The sequence below is a fragment of the Dromiciops gliroides genome, chromosome 1 (assembly GCF_019393635.1).
Source record: "Dromiciops gliroides isolate mDroGli1 chromosome 1, mDroGli1.pri, whole genome shotgun sequence".
Lineage (NCBI taxonomy): Eukaryota > Metazoa > Chordata > Mammalia > Microbiotheria > Microbiotheriidae > Dromiciops > Dromiciops gliroides.
This window is the reverse complement of record NC_057861.1, coordinates 707,293,007-707,310,704: the sequence shown is the minus strand read 5'-3', so window position 1 is coordinate 707,310,704 and position 17,698 is coordinate 707,293,007. Positions and strand designations below refer to the sequence as shown.

Sequence of the window (17,698 nt, the reverse complement as noted above, 5' to 3'; positions counted from 1 at the left end):
TGCCAGGAGAAGCCTTGAGCCTCCATTTTTTTGAGCCTCCATTTCTTGCAAAGAGGCAGGAAAACCAAGACATCAGCACACATGAAGCCCAAAAGGCATCGGCCCAGAGTCTGAGTCTGCTTACAGCATGGATCGCTGGTGGTTTTCATTAGTGCAAAGTAACTGTGGGAAAAGTACGGCTTTTCCAGGGGTATTCATTACTCCCTTGGCCAGGACTAAATCATTGCTTTCTTCCCTAGAATCTGACTGAGATGGTTATTATTCCAAGCCTAAATGCTGAAATCCCAAAACCACCAATACTCGAGTCAATAGGGCGTTAGGAAAGCTAGAGTGAAGGCAAGCTAGCTTCCTCCTGTGCCGCAAAAGTGAAATTAAGTCTGAGCCTCCTTGTGATTCCAGAGAAAGAAGGGACGTTGGAGAGGATCTAATGGAATCCTCCCCTTTTACAAAGAGGGGGTAAATGACCTGTCTAAGGTCACACAGAAGTAGATCCTATGAAAGGTAGGAGACCCAGGTCTCCAGAGTCTTTCCATCACACCATACTCCAGGGTTTAGCACCATGCCTGGCACATAGTAGGTGTTTAATGAATGTCGATTGATCAACTGACTGACTGACTGACTGACTGACTTCCAGAGATAGAGCCAGAAAGCCTGGGCTTTCATATCCCTTCTCTTCCCACAGGCAGGGGCTGCAATCTAGTTCATTGGTGGCTACTGGCAAAGCCCCTGAATTCGAGTCAGTGGCTTATTCACAGCTGAATGATTCAGGCTTGCTGGCTTAATGAGGCAGTAGTAGCTTTTGAGCCAATGTTCCAATCTGAGATCAATTCTGCTGAGAACCCTTCAGTATCAACCAGAGCGATTGAGCAAAAAAAAAGCACAGAAATGTTGTCATTTTCCCCAAATGAAATTGGAACTGAAAAGGACAACAGGGAAGTATTACCACTAAGGGCCAGAGCTAATCATAGAAAAGAAAGAGGCATGCCTGTCACCTCAAAGAGTGAGATTTGGGGATTACTGCTAGGAATATTGAGGGGCTGTGGCCTGTGGATAAGTCAGGTCCAAAGATCTGCAGCTCTATAAGGAAACCACTGTATAATTATGTTGGAAAACGATTGTGTTCCCTCACTTGCAAATTGTGTTAAAAATGGTTGAAGGAAAAACGCTTTAAAAAAAAATTCTGGTTTTAAATAGATGTGAAACTGCTAGAAAAAATTTTTAAAGTCTGTTGAAATAGTGCCTGCCACATAGCATTTAATAAATGCTTATAGATTGAAAGTAGGTGGAGGTTTTAAAGTGTAACTGAAGTGTTAATAAGGAAGCCAGGTGGTTGAAAACTAATTAGGTAAAGATCAGTAAGATTGGCCAAAGAAGACTGATTGGAGACAAGATAGTGATGGAGAAAAGACACTTTTAGGGACTTCCCATTGTCCCCCAAGTTGAGACTCCTTTACTTAGAGTTCAAGGCCCTCCATGGTCTACCACCACACTTCCTTTCCATCCTTATTTTCTATCACTTCCCTCCATACACTATGCTGCCCGGCCCTGGTCTACTCTCTGTGCCCCAAATGGTCCATACTCTCTCCAGCCTCCTTGCCTTGATTCATGATGTCTCCTGAGTCTGGAATGGTTTCCTTTCCCCTTCTTCACCTATTGAATTGTTCTCTCCATCCTTTAAAACACAACTCAAGTACCCTCTTCTCCATGAAGCCTTCCTGTTGGCAACAACTGTCCACCCGGGAGTTTACCGCATGCCTTGTTTTATCCTTCTCTAATGACAATATAACCTTGTGTGTTACAGTCATCTGTGTTTGTGTTGTATCATCCAAGACCATCAACTCCATGATAGCAGGGACCCTATCTTAGCTAAGATGCCTATCTTTCCCCAGCACAGGACTCTGTACACAGTATATGCTTAATAAATGTTGAATGAATGAGGTGGTAGGAGCTCTGGAGCCGAAAGGGACCTCAAAGCCTCTCTGGTGTGTACAAACACACACACATACACACACACACACACACACACACTCAAACGTGTCTTATTGGGACTTACTTTTTCAAAAAGAAAGAAAGAAAACTCAATAAAGATTTATTTAGGCTGCTTCCTTGGCCAAGGGTGCCTTGGGGAACCATTGTCACTGCCTCTGCTGCTGTCCAACTCCTGACGTGTTTTCCGTTCTTGTTCCCCCAGACCGCCCTGGTTTGCTAAACGTAAAGCCCATTGAGGACATCCAGGATAACTTGCTGCAGGCCTTGGAGCTCCAGCTCAAGCTGAACCACCCCGAATCCTCCCAGCTGTTTGCCAAGTTGCTTCAGAAAATGACAGACCTCAGACAGATTGTAACAGAGCACGTGCAGCTGTTGCAAGTCATCAAGAAAACAGAGACGGACATGAGCCTTCACCCACTCCTACAAGAAATCTACAAGGACTTGTATTAGCACAGGAGTCCTGACCCACTGACAGCGTGTTCCTTCTTCCAATTGCACTATTTCTTTGAGGGAAAACATGACATGCCTAAGAAATTACTGTGAAAAAAAAAAGCATTTTAAAAAAGGAAAGAGCTTTAGAATAATAAGGTCTATTTTATGCATATTGTTTTTAAAAGACACATTTACAATTTACTTTTAATATTAAAAAGTGACTATATCATGAAATTGCTGGCAGTATTTGGAGAATGAGTCTGGTGTTCTGGGGTTGTGTCTTGTTTTCGTTTTTATTTCAGCCTCTCTTTTTTTCACAGTATTCTGATTATTTTTTTAACTGTGGATGGCACTGCCCATAAATCTTCATCTTAAAATAAATTAATTTCTTTGACTCCATCTACAGGAACCATTCTAAAACATCTGATATCATGTGTTCCTAAAGACCCCTGGGGATTCTACTGTGGCCCTCTCAAAATTTGTATTTCTCAATCTGGATTGGATTAGAAATCAGGAGTAGACTCTTTCCTAGGATGGTGGACTTTATTAAGAAGCCAGCCTTTTTTTGTGACCCTGTACCTAGTTTCCAATGCTATGAGATGCACCCTATATATGCATCCTGTGCATATGTTATAAATGTGCTCCATGATCCAAGATCTAGAAATAAAAAAAAAAAAGACCTCAGAGGTCAACTAGTTCAATCCTCCTATTTTATGGATGAGGAAACTGAGGCAGATAAAAGTGAATTGCCCAAGGTAACGTAGGGAGAAGGCAGGATTTGAACCCAGTCCCATTTATCTCTTGAACCAGTGCTCTTTCAACTATACCGTATTGCCTCCTTCTCTGTCATCTGAACATCTATTGTATACTCAACACTGTGCTAGGCACTGTGGGAGAACTGAATGACATAGTCCCTGCCCTTAAGGTTAGAATCTCCTTGAAAAGATAAAACCAGCATTCATGCATACATTCAACAAGCCTTTGCTAAGCACCAGTTATCTGCCAGGTACTGTACTTGGTACTGAGAAGACGAATAGAAAAATGAAAACTCCCTGTTCCAAAGACCTTACATTCCACAAGAGGAAACCAAATGGACCCAGATGAATCATTACAAAATATAAGTCATTTCCAGAGGAGAGAATCCTAGCAACTGAGGAAAATGAGAAAGGGCTTGGATATGAGATGAGTATTAAGCTGAGTATGAAAAGAAGTTAGAGAGTCTAAGAGGCAGAGGTGAGGAGGGAATTCATTCTAGGTGAGAAGGACAGCCATTTCAAAGGCCTGGGGGTAGGAGATGGAATGTTGGGCACCATAGGCGACTAGCTAGCACTTATCCTGCATGCAAGGGGATGAGGTAAAAACAACTTGGGAAGACTGGATGTAGTTAGATTTTCAATGGAGAGATTGTTCTAGAGATGACAAAGACTTGCTAAAGCTTCTCTAGCAGGGAAATGACTTGATTAGACTGTGCCTTAGGAATATTCACTTGATGGCTATAAGGAAGATAGATTGGAGAGAGGAAAGATGAGGCAGAGAGACCAATTAGTAGGCTAGTAAAAGAGTCTGAGTAAAAGTGAGTGAGGGCCTAATCAGAGAGACAGTGGTGTGAATGAAGAGAAGGCAACAGATGAGGGGGCCAAATCAACAAGACTTGGAAACAGGTTAAATGTAGGAAAGGATAGAGAGAAGAGTTGGGAAAGTTCTGAGATAACAAATGTCAGTGAGTGACTGGAAGAATGAGGGTGTCCTTAACAATCATAGGCCAGTTAGGAAGAGGGGAGTGGGTTAGAGGGGGAAAATGATTATTAAGTTCTATTTTGAATATGTTGAGTTTTAGATGCCTGGTAATGTGTAATTAAGGGCCAAGTGAGTGGAACAAGCCATAAGTGTAAGAGGAATCCAGAAGAGGCAGGGATCACTGAGAACTGGAGTCTCAAAAGGCTACTGAAGTAGGTTAGAGTTAAGCTAGACCTAGGACAGAGGTTCTTAACCTTGGGGAACGGGGCATGGAGCCCTTTGGTAGTTTGATGAAACCTATGGACCCCTTCTCAGAATAATGTTTTTAAATGCCTAAAATAAAATATCACATGATTACAAAGGAAACCAATAATGAAATATATTTGTCAGAATATTTTTTTTAAAGTTCACAAACTCCAGGTTTAAGAACCTTTGGGGAAAGATGGCTTTGATTTTGGTAGAGAAATATGAGAGAGAGCATTGCAGGGTTTTTTTAAAAAGCATAAACAAAGGTACAGAAGTAAAAGGTAGTAAGAGAAGTAACCTGACCTTTCAGGTTCTCCTAGCCATGACCACTCCTGGCACCAGAACCCTCTAGTTCATGCTTATGTCTTGACTATATTTACCCTAACTTGCCTTCATATATCCACTGTGGGATCTCTCTCCTCAGAACTCACAGCTTTTACCGTCTAATTGTTCATTTAGTGGCCCAGTTGAGGGCAACTACTGCTTATCTAAGCCCTTGAGTCTTGGTGCTTTTTTCATGCCCCTCACCAGTGTTCTTTCCCTTCTCAAATTTTCTTTGAGCATCTTGAACCTCTGTCCCTGTTACCCTCTATCTTGTATTATTATATTTATCTGAAATAGGAATGGGTATGTTGGGGATATATGTTGTATCCCCCAATAGACTGGAAGCTCTTTGAGGGCAGGAACTGTCTTTTTTTTTTAATCTTTGTATCCCCTGCACTTAGCACAGTGTTTTGCACATAGTAAGCACTTAATAAATGTTGAATTGAATTGAACTGAATTGGCACTAATCACACATTGACTTATATAATTACCTTTGTGCATGGAACTTGTCCCCTCCACCCCCAACTAAGCTGTAAGCTTTTTTGGAAAGGGACCATATCATATTTCTTAGATCCTTCACAGTACCTAGCTCAGTACTGAGCACACAGGATGTGACCAATAAATCAATGTCGACTGAGTGACAGCCATCTTAGCTCTCGCTGGATACCTTTAACCTCACCATCCCTTGACTTTGAAGAGATCTTTATCATAGCTGCACCACCTTAGAAGTCTTTCTCCCAGGAATTGGGTAGAAGATGACCATTAAAGTCTTGTTCAGTGCTAATATTCTATTATTCTAAGATTCATTCATCTCAATGAACATTTATCAGCGCCTACTATGTGCCAGGTATGGTGGCAAGTGCCCAAGAGGGCACAGGAATTAAAGGTACCCTCCCTGCTCTCCAGGAACTGATAGTCTACTAGGGATAATAAATGCATGTACATGGCTAGCTGTAATACAAATGAGACTATGCTCAAGTATGTGGAGTACAGAGAGCTTAGGTCAGATGAGGGAAAAATGACTTCCTTTTGAGAGCCGGGAAGGGAGGTAGTGTTTGAGTTCAGCATTGAAAGAGTACTTACGTTAACCTAATGAGAGAATAGATGAAAGGGCTTTGAAAGCTATAAATATATTATGAAACTGGAAAAGATGATAATTAGGGCATCAAAATGATTTCTTCTAATGGTCATTTTCTGGGGAATCTCCTTTCCTTGACTATAGTTTTACTTAAGAGCAGAAGTTCCAATGAGGACTTGTTGTCACACACACCACCAACCCCAAGGAGTAATGTCAGAAAGGGCTACCTTATCCTCTCTTAAACATAAACTAAACACGTTTAAGGGGAAGACACCCTCATCTATCATTATATTAATAGAGGTGACATGTCTCTCATGTCTAAAGATATAATCATATCTTTATTATATCTGTAGACACAATGATACTGCTATCCTGTCCCAACTCTGGGTATAGTAAGGGCCTTTAATTTAACTTCCCCAAGCAGCTCTAGAGAAAACCTGAACTTATCCTAGACTTAAAAGCCTAGGAAATGCTTCTACTGCCACCAATGAGCTATGGGTGACCTGGGGCAAGTCACCTAATTGCTTTGAGCCTGTTTCCCTATCTGTAAAACCAAGGGGCTAGCCTGGATGATCTCTAAGGACCCTCTTAGCTCTGAGAAGTCTTTGATGCTAGGATATCCAGTATATCATAGATCCACTCGTTGCACTTTCTCCTGAGACTGTGGGACCAGATACAAAGGCTCTCTACACTAACAATGAAACATCTGGAAGAAGTGATAGAGCAAATCAGTCAGCTGGATCTTCTAGGTTTACACGATGCCAAACATCTGGATGTTTTGAAACATCCGGATGGCTGACTGGCGTTTTCACTGTCCATCTGAGAGCTTGGTTCCATGGAGACCCAGCCAAGGAGAGAATGTGGAAAAAGCAGACGGGAAGGTAGGGGTCCTACCTCCAAGGGAATCACTTGTTTGGTTTTTTTACTGGATTTCTTGAACAAGAAGCCTTTCATTTCAATTCATTTCTCAGAGCTGGTTTCCCATCGACTCTATTCAGCTGTGTCCAAGCCCTTTCCACATTATCAGAGCTGTCCTTGCCAAAGTAAGAAAAAGGGGAGAGAAACTCTTCCCCCACCCCCCAAGCTCTGTTCCTTGGCACCAAACACTAACATTCAATAGCTTTCAAACCCTGGCTACTTCTGAATTCCCATCTTTCTCTCTTTTTCCCTGTGGTTTGGATGATAATTTCCTAAATACTTTATGACACATTATGTCCCTCTTACAGGGCTTCAGCTCCTCTCCCTGAGGATGATTCACATCTTAATCACTAACTGTATCATCAGTTATTTGTAGGATTTTCTTGAGGCACATAAATACATTAGGGGATTTGTCCTAATGAAAATAGGAAGAAAAATAAATTTAGTCAAAAAGCGGAGTTTCCAGGTTTCCACAAACGCCCTCTCCCCTTGTTCAGTCTCTTGCAGCATGGTCTGTGCCCTCTCCCATTTCTCTGGACCTTGTATAGCCCCAGGAACCAGCTGTTATGCCCCTCCGTGGATGGTAGCATTAAAAATAGTGCATACATCTAACTACCGGAAAGCTAAGCTGAGCTAAATTCATTATTACACACACACACACACACACACATACACACACGCATCAGCTCTGACCTTGGCTGAGGATCTGAATGGTTAGGTTCTTTAGGGAAAACTGGAAAAGTTTAGGTAAACTTAGAGAGATAAATTGCCTCCATTTACATAACCAAGCTAATCTCTGAGCTACATGCTTAGAGGAGAAAATGGAAGGAGGTTGCCCTAGAACCAATATTCTATTGGTGTAGTTATAAATGGGTCCAACAGTTCCAAAGAATATTTTGGAATTATGCTAGAAAAGTCACTAAACTCTTCATCCCAAGAGTTCTCACTCTTGACCATAATGTCCCAAGGAGGTCCAAGGCAATAATTAAGGTCCCCAATACACCAGAATAAACATAGCAGCAATTTTTATGTTTGCAAAGTACTGGAAGCAGAATGTCCATCGGCTGGGGGATAGCCGAACAAATTGTGGTATGTGAATGTAATGGAATATTACAGCACCTTAAGAAATAACAAGAATGAGTGATTCAGAGACATGGGAAGATCTGTGTGAACTGATGAGGAGTGGACTAAGCAGAACCAAGAAAACAACATGCTCAATGACTGCATTGATAGAAATGAAAAGAACATTAACATGAAGTTGAATGCTATCCAGTTGTAATGACTAATCTTGGCTGTGGTGAAAAAGATGAGGCATCTCCTGTCTTTCTTTGGAGACATGGGGACTATGGGTGCAGTATGTTGCATACTCTGTCAGAAGAGTTTAGTGTAATGGTTGGTTTTGCTTAATTTTCTTTGTTACAAGGAAAGCCTTGTTGTGTTGGAGTATATCCAGAAATGACTGTAATGTAAAAACCAAAGACATCAGTAAAAACTTTAATTTTAAAAGAAAAAGGGAAAGGAGAGGGAACATCTCCCATTTCAGGGAAAATGAAGAAATGAAACCACTGTGACTGGGCCACTTGAAGTCTGCTTGTCTTTCACTGAGAACTTTCCATCATTCCTCCTGGAAATACTGAACCAACATCCTTTTTGTGGAGCAGAGACAAATTCCTGTATAGCAAAAACATCCCTCACACCTATAGCTTGGTGTTACAGGGGAAGGGATGCACTAGGGGGTGGAGATGAAAGAAATTGACCTTTACTTTGGCACCCAAAGTCTGGGTCTACCTACATGACTGACCCCACAAGTTGCCCCAAACCTGTTCTATTAGTAACTTCTTTGGGTCCTGGTTACTTTTCCATTGGCGATCAGATTTGTTATCAAGCCTCTAACTTAGGGACCATTTGGTGACAAGCCCAAACCACTCTGGAAATTCAGGGCTGTATGTGAGGAAATTTTAACTCCAGGGCCTGGAGCTAAGACTCAAACCTCAAATCAGTCAAACCAATCAATAAGATGGCAATGATGACATGGGAGAGGGGCACAGAAAGGAAACTCAGCACACCCAAAGGCAAATTGCCTCAGATTTGAATTTTGTCCCTGGTAGTCTTGCTCCAGCCCAGAGAGAGTGATTGATCTAAAGGGGATGATGTGTTGGGACATTGAACTAAATAGATTCAAAATTCCATCAGGGGTTTGGGGTGAAAGCAGGAATAAAGTCAGACCTGGTTTCTTCTGCATCTGCCTGGGAATGGAAGGTCCCCCAAACTGGACATTTCTGAATTATATTCCCTAGTCCCCACCTGCCTCCTCCCATGCACCCACTCCCTCTCCTACATTCACCAAAACAATAGACAGGTGAGTGATTCTTCATTAAGTAAATGGACGATAAATGAACCAATAAACACTGGTCCATGATCCTGGAGTCCTGGGTTCTGATCCAGCCTCTGCCACTAAGTCACTATGTGGCCTTAGACAAAACACTCTCCTGTATTTCCTCATCTGTAAAAATGAGTGGGTTGGAAATGAAAACCTAGAGAATCCACAAGGCTTTTGTAATGTTGAATGATGGGATAAGAGCTGTGCATTAGGAAGATCCCTCTGACAGTGGTTCTGTAGGAGAGAAGCCAACATCCCCCTCACTCTCTGTGTCTCTTCTCTCTTCCATTTGCTAGCATCCAAAGTAACAAGCAGAGGAAGAAAGGATGGTCCTAGTGGAAAGCTTTATTGCATTTGCTTTGGTTTTCCATTTGGTGTGATCTGAGCCTAGAGGAACCCAGATGATCTGAGATAGGAGACTTTGGATAAAGGTAAAATGAGACTAGTGAGGAATATAATTCATAAATATACAATTTCAGGACCTTCCATGCCCAAGCAGATTCAGAGGAAACCAGGTCCCCCTTTATTCTTGCTTTTAACCTAAACCTCTAATGGGATCTTGAGTCTAATGAGCTCAAACTCACATCTTCCTGACACAGACGCATCATCCCCTTTAGATCAGCCACTCTCTCTGGGCTGAAGCAAGACTACCAGAGGCAAAAGTCATTTGACTTTGCGTCTGCTGAATCTTCTTTCTGTGTCCTTCTCCTGTGTCACCATTGCCACCTTCCTCAGGTACCAGTGTACTTGTCTAAGCCCTAAAATGGTGGCTCTGCCCAACACTTGGTTTCTTTCCCTCAGTAGACCTACCTCATCTTCTCTCCTGGCTCCAATGATCACCTCTATGCAGATTTAAATCTGTCTCTAGCCCTCAGTTCTTTCCTGGACTCCAGACCCCAATTTCCAACTGCCTGCTTGACATTTTCATTTGAAAATCCTGCCAAAATCTCCAACTCCACATGTATGAAATCGAACTTCTCTTTCCCCCAAAAGAGTGTTCCCTCTTTCTGTCACTGGCAGCAATCCAAACTAATAAGAATTTATTTAGTACTTCCTTTGTTCAAGGCACTATGTTAGGTGTTGGAGAATAGAAAAACAACCCCCCCCCAAATTGTCCCTGTCATCAGGAAGCTTACATTCTCTCTGTGTCTTGACTCCAAACAGTATTATCTTTGATTCCCCATTTCTGCATTCTCCCAATCAATCAACAAGCACCTCCCATCCCTGCCAAACACTGTGCTAAGTACACTTGAGTTCTGTCATTTCAAATTCCACTGTACAGGGGCAGCTAGGTGGCACAGTGGATAGAGCACCGGCCCTGGAGTCAGGAGTACCTGAGTTCAAATCCAGCCTCAGACACTTAACACACACTTACTAGCTGTGTGACCCTGGGCAAGTCACTTAACCCCAATTTCCTCACTAAAAAAAAAAAAATCCACTGTACACCTCTAAACTAGCTCCATCCCTGTCCCCTTATTTATTCCTATGGCCACCACCTTAAATTCAGGTCCTTATTATGTCTTGCCTAGATAGGTAGTACAGTGGATAGAGTGCCAGCCCTGCAGGCAGGAGGACCTGAGTTCAAATCTGGCCTTAGCTAGATTTAGCTGTGTGATCCTGGGCAAGTCACTCATCCCTATTTGTCTCAGTTTCCTCATCTATAAAATGAGCAAGAGAAGGAAATGGCAAACCACTCCACTCCTGCATCTCTACCAAGAAAACCCCAGATAGGGTCACAAAGAGTCAAACATGACTGAAATGACCAAACAACAATGATAATCTTTGTAGCTTCTTAATAGTTCTCTCCATTTTCTCCAATTTCTCTCCAACTCTAATCCATCCTAAATTCCACTGCCAGAATCATCTTAATGTACAGCTCTCTTCTCACCATTCCCCTTCCCCAAATCCTTCAATTGCTAACTAAATAATATCCCTTAGGCTGACATTCAAAGTCCTTCACAATCTGCTCCTAATTTACCTTTCCAGCTTTATCTCCCACTAGTTGGCTTCACACATAGTGCTCCAGCCAAAGCGGACGACTCTGTTTCAATGAACACACTGTGCTATCTGCCTGCTTTTATTCAGTTCATTCTCAACATGCAGAATGCCAACTGTCTACTGAAATGTTAACCATCCTTTAAGATCCAACCCAAATGCCACCCCCTCCACAAAGTCTTCCCTGATCATCCGAGCCAAATATAAAATCTCCATCCTCTGAAGTCCCACAAAACTTTGCACCTCTCTCAAGCATTTGTCACATTCTACCTTGTATTCCACCCAATACTCATTTATTAAGAACCTACTGTGTACAAAGAGCTATGCTAAATGATGGGCATATGAAGAGGGAGCAAAGGTTCCCGACCCCGAAGTGTTCAGATTGTCCTCAAATTGTATTATAGTTAGGTCATCTCTAGTACTGGACTCTAAGTTCCTGGAGGGTGGGAACTGGGTTACAGTCTCCTTTGTATACCCCAGCGCTCACAGGGTATCTTGCACATAGTCAGTACTCAGTCTTGATGGTTAAAAGAATGAATTGAGGGAGGGTAGCTAGGGGGCAAAGTGGATAAAGCACTGGCCCTGGATTCAGTTCAAACTTGACCTCAGACACTTGACACTTACTAGCTGTGTGACCCTGGGCAAGTCACGTAACCCCTCATTGCCTTGGAAAAAAAGAAAGAAAGAAAAAAAAAGAATGAATTGAGCCAACCCTTCTCAGCAGAACTTTAATTCTGAACCTGTCTTTCCACTCTTCCCCTAACAAAACTTTCCCAGTGTATGTGTCACCCCCAAAGGACACTGCCCTCAGCACAGAATCCTTAAATCCCAGAATTCAAGGATTACGGCTGGAGGGGACCTAATGAGAAAACTGAAACCAGAGAAGGAAAGACACTTGCTTGAAGTTAGTGCAGTCCTTTTCTAAATGAATTTTTATATCTTAGGCAGATCTCAATTTGGATGAGGAAATCCTGGAGAAAGGGAGCCTTCAACATAGCTAATGGTAAGATTTCAGGCACTGTGGTTGGCTGAGGGAAATCTTTGTGGTCAAGAAGGAACACATTGGTGGTGCCCTTCAAATAAAGTAACTTGATGACAGAGAGAAGGATAGAGCACTTATGAAGCACCTACTGTATGCTAGGCAACTATTCGAAGCCTAAAACAGTTATGTTCTGAGTTTCCTGAGGATTAGATCACAGAACTGAGGACCAAGCTTTCTCAATAGCAGGATGAGAACTTTTCCAGTTCTGTGCTGAGTCCTAGTAGGTACTCAAAGATACTGAACCTCCTCTGAACTGAATCAAGTTCAAAGCATTTCCTTTCCAGGCATGAGCCTTAACAGAAAAATTCTCATTTCAAAAGTAATCACCGTATCCTGATTTAGAATAAATGATCAGCATAAGGATATGAAAATATTTTCTCCAAAGGCATTGGGCCTTTTTTAATTCTCTTGTGACTTATGTTCCTAATTTTAGGTTAATTTCACATATTTTGGGTTTCCGGTGGACAGGGGAGGGGATGGAAGTTATGAAAAAATAGGAAACTTGCTAATTTTGGTTCATATAGTGGACTGTGCTATTTCCAATCTCTCTTTTCCCACTCCTTAACAACTCCCAGGATTCTGTTTTTTTAAAAATTAGGTTTCAGGCCCATTGATCCTCCAGAGGGTTTCAATCCTGGGATCAAGCTATGTTTGGGATTGTGTTCTCTGAGAAGCCTTTGGGGTCTTCTGGTAGAGCCAGAGAATATCACCTCTAAAGACCACTTCTCAAATGGGGCTTCCAAAAGACAGGTGTCACCCGGCCCAAGTTCAGGCTTACCTTGGTCATCAATGCTGTAGATCTTGGCACTTAGTTATTCTCCATGAAGGTTAGTTTTATTTCCCCAACTAGATTCTAAGCTCCTTGAGGGCAGTTTATGAGGTCTGATATTTATATCATGATCGGGCCATCCTAATTCTAGGGCTGGAAAGGACCTTGGAAGCCATATGTAGTCTTCATTCTAAAGATGAGCAAGCTGACACTTAGAGAGAGGAAGGGGTCTTGCCCAAAGTCATACCAAGTTAACAACAGAGCTGGGATTAGAAACCAACAGGTTTCCCAACTCCCAGAGGCAGCTAAGTATCCAAGCAGATGGAGTACTGGGAGTGAAATCAAGAAGCTATGATTTCAAATGTGGCCTTAGACACTTACTAGCTATATGACCTTGGGCAAATCACTTAACTTCCACCTGCCTCAGTTTCCTTTTAATGCTACTATCTTAAAATGTAAATGTATTACCTAGGAGGCAACACAGTAACTCATCAGCATCTTAGTATACACCAGAGTACATAGAAATTCGCCCAGCCTATGGACAAAGCACTGGAATGGGAACCGGGGGAGACTTGTGTTCTGTTTTCTGCTCTGCCACTCATCAGTCAGTCAAACATACATCTACTACACACCTGTGATGTACCAAGCACCTAGCCAGTTGCTTGCTAGCATACATGAGGCAAGTCTCTTCCCTGTGCTGGGACTCATTTTCCCCCTCTGTAAAAACAAGAACATCTCAGGTCCTTTCTGACTTTAAAGTCCTGTGATTCTACCTCAGCTATAACCCAACTGCAGGTAAAGTCCTTGGAGACAGAACACCAGACAGGAAGAGAAGCATTAGAAGGACCAGAGACGTCCAACACTGCCTGGAAAAGACAGGCCTATGGGTCTTGAATATTGAGACCCCAACAGAGGGCATCAGACAAGAGGAGGGTGCTTGAAATGTAGGAGGAAGGCAACAAAGAGAATTTGTGAATCCTTCTCAATTTTGTTCTTAGTCCTATAGGGAATTAGTGGTAGAACCTGGATCCTGGCAGTTAGCGCTGGGAGAGACATCAGAGGTCCTTTAGCCTGACCCCCTTTTTTGACAGAGGCCCAGTGAGATTATGGGACTTACCCAAGATGGTGCAGCTAACAAGAATCGACCTTGATTCTCTGATGCCTAAACCAATGTTTCTTCCACTCCACCCTCCTACCTCTTTCCCTGGGAACCAGATCTCCTGATTCCCAGGGGAATCGTCTACCTTACCACCCTCATCTCCTGTTGAGTGAAAATAAATCGAATTTAGGCATCACTGTAGTTAACTCATGTTTGTCAATGCAAACACCCCTGGAAAGGGTGATATATTGAATTCCCTGCTCCTCAGTGTAAATGAGAAACAGCAGAAGGGTACTTGGCTCCTGGAAATTGAGGGGAGCAGAGTGACCTTGAGCTGACCCTGTCTACTCCACAGAGTTCAGGCACCTCCATCTGCTCACTTGCCATGTGACCTTAGGCCTGGTCTGGGTCTCAGTTTCCCCACATATAAAATATGGGGTTGCATTGGATGATCTTTAATATCTTTTCTAGCCCTAAAATTCTGGGATCTCAGAGTGAAGGCTAAAGGGGTGTCCCCCTCAGCAATGGCTTCCCCCATCCCATTCCTGGCCCGACCTGACCCCCCCATGCGGCCAGCTGGTTGAGAAGCCTGACTTGGAACCCCTGCTGGTTTTCTCTCCCTCTCTCTCTGAGCTGTCCAGGGCCAGGAAGCAGCCAAGACTCATTAAATGAAACAGTCTTACCCAACCAGGCCAGGGCCTCAGAGGAAGAAGGGATGGGGGAAAGGGAAAGGGGGAGAGAGCAGCCTGGGAGAGCCACCTCCCTCCCCAGAGAGAGGGGAGGGGAGGGAGGGGAGGCCAACCCCCAGCTCCATTGGCTCCTGGCTGGGGGAGCCGAGCTGGGCCACAAGCCCTGCTGCTACTTAGAGCACATTGTACTGAGTCAGCACTTTGGCCAAGCTCAGGGCTGGGGCTCCCCTGCCTGCCTGACCCTCCTGCCAGATGAGTCGGAGCCAGGAAGGCCTCAGAAGAGCCCAATCTTAGGACATCACAAATGATGCCATACTTTGAAATGTTTCCTGAAAAAGCCTTTCTCCAATCAAGCCTCTCAGTTGCCTCCCCAGGAGGGTTTTTTCTTTGGCAAAGGTGGGGGAAGGGGGACAGGGAGCAGGAAGAGAAAGGAAGGGGAAGGGAGGGGAGGAGACACCAGCAAGCTCCCGCTGTCTCTCAGAGCCTTCAGGCCTAACCCACACTGGGGGCCAAGGGCAGAAGCACTGTTCTAAAGGAAGGTTCTCGGTGGAGATGAGAGGTAGGGGGCAGCTGGGAGAAAGTAAGGACAGGGAAAGGACTAAAGATTTAGGAATATCACACAAGGGGAGTGGAGAAAGTGAAACCTGTGGTTCCTAGGGATGCATTGAGGGACTGGAAAAGATCACAGCTCCAGTGCTAGAAAGAACCTTGATATCCATCAAGTTCAACCCTTTTATTTTACAGAGGAAGAAAGTCAAGTCCAGGAAGAGAGGTAATATCTGTGGAGCAGAGCAGAAACTTGAACTCAGTCCTGTTACCCCAAGTTCAGCAATCCTAGTTAGGGGCCTTTTCTAATACCCAACGAGAGAGAATCTTTCCCAAGCACCATGGCTAATTTAAATTCAGTTCTCCCATCACATCATTCTTCAGCTTTCCCTCCTCATCATTCCATGGCTCCCCAAACTCCTTTAACCCTTCTCCATCAGTGCCACTGAAGACACTTAAGCAAAAACTAATTCCATAGAAGTGAATCATCTCTCTTTGTTTTCTCTGTGTAATGAAGGTAGAACCCACCACAAGGAGAGCTGAGCTGAGCTCCCACCAGCACTTCTGGAGACACAGGTAGTCACGGACACTGGAGGTTTTTGAGATGATCCAACAATCCCTAGATCAAGGGAGGAGGGGGCTTCATTAAAGTGGATTGAACATTGAACCAGGAAGTGCCACTCACTTCAGTAGACACTAAGAGGAGTAACTGCCCCCTGGTCCTCTCTCTCTTCTGGTCTGTCAAGCTCTGTGAAGACTCCTAGAATTCCCGTGTGCCATGGCAGAGTGCCAAGTAAGTCCAAGGAAACTATTCACACATGGAGGTGAGCACCTCAGCCTGAAGCTTAGGCCTCAGGGTGGCTGTTCCCTCTGATCTGCTTATGTCTCTTTCCCTGCGCAGAGGTAACTAAAGAGGGATCCTGAGATGGATGTTTCTAGCCTTAGAGGCAACCTCCTGAGTTCAAGATTTCAGGAACTCCTGGTTGAAGCTGGCTGGCAGCAGCAGTTTTATACATTTAAACCCTTATTGAAGGAGATGGTTTGCAATAGGAGGATGAGCTTGACTTGATGGAAGATATGGATCTTGAGGGGGGTGGTTCAGACAATTTGGAGCTAAGGTCAAGGTGAAATGGTGTTCAGTAGTACTGTAAAAATGTTTTGTGTTTTTATGATTTAATTATCAAGCTCCTAGAAGATTGTAACAGCAGTTATAGGTTACTGTTTCATGTTTAAGTCTTTGTCAATACATGACTGAGTCTTTTGTGTTTTAGACACTTATTTTATGTGGAGGAAATAAATAGCTGTCCTATACCCGAATTAAATTATACACTGAGTTCCTTCCTACTGCCCCCTTCTCGAAGACATTAGACATGACCTAAACTTAAGCTTTAATTGGTTTTCCCTAGCACTCTAAGGGTGCAGATACAACAAAAAAAGAACCTGACTCCTTTTTTTTGGAGGCCAGAGACTGAACCTGGTCCATGTGTGTCTAGAACTGAGAGGCCCTTTCCCGAGTGAAGTATCTCTTGTAATCTCTGAGCAGAAGCTCTGTTGTTACAACTGCTAACTTGCTCCAAAGAGTAATCTAAATCCCTTAGTTGCTCCACCTCTTGAACTCACACCTTAATCCAGGAGTTGGTTCTTCACTTTTTTTTTTTTTGTCAACCTTCCTGGTTAAGCCTATGGACCCCTTTCTCAGAATCATGTTCTTAAATGCACAAAATGAAATATGTTCATTACATAAGAAACCAATCCTATTGAAATAGTTGTCAAAATATTTTTAAAACAAGTTCACAAACTCCAGTTGAGAACACCTGCATACAATCTGGTTTACATTCCCAATATTCTACTAATACTGAGTAGAGACATGTAGGTGGTCCAGTGGATAGAGAATCATGACTGGAATCAAAACCTGACTTCAAATCCATCCTTACATACTAGCTGTGTGACCCTGGGCATGCCACTTAACCTCTGTTTGGCTCAGTTTTCCTCAACTCTAAAATGGGGATAAGAGCATCTCATTCCTAGGGCTGTTGTGAGGATGAAAGGAGTTAATGTTTGTAAAACACTTAAACCCATGCCTGGCATTCAATACTGCTGATGAGCCCCTTGGCTCCTCCCTTGGCTTCCACTGCACTGCACTTGCCCTCTCAATTCTTACCACTATTTCTCTATCTCCTCTGCTGACTCTTGACTCTTCCCACACATAAACATAGGTGTTCGCCAAGGTTCTGTCCTCAGCCTTCTCTTTTCTCTCTCTGTTCTCCCTCTTGGCAATTTGTGGGCCATCATTCATTATATCAATACAACAAAGATTTATTAAGTGCAGGGCACTGTACTAGGCACTAAGGACACAAAAATTAAAAAATTGTAACATAATAAAATATGTAAAGCATAATATGGAGGATATGACATACCCACAAACATGATATCAATTAGTATCTAATAAGGGCT

At 43.2% G+C, this 17,698-nt stretch overlaps 1 protein-coding gene across 3 annotated transcripts in view; it reads left to right on the top strand.

Moving 5' to 3' along the window:
- The window catches only part of PPARG (peroxisome proliferator activated receptor gamma), a 183,633-nt gene extending 178,487 nt beyond the window's left edge, over positions 1-5,146 (top strand). For all 3 annotated transcript variants that reach the window (XM_043979532.1, XM_043979534.1, XM_043979533.1), the window contains exon 8: positions 2,192-5,146. In XM_043979532.1, the coding sequence (XP_043835467.1) occupies positions 2,192-2,439 (248 nt within the window). In that variant the 3' untranslated portion in view covers positions 2,440-5,146. The remainder of the gene's footprint in view (positions 1-2,191) is intronic.
- The last annotated feature ends 12,552 nt before the right edge of the window (positions 5,147-17,698 follow it).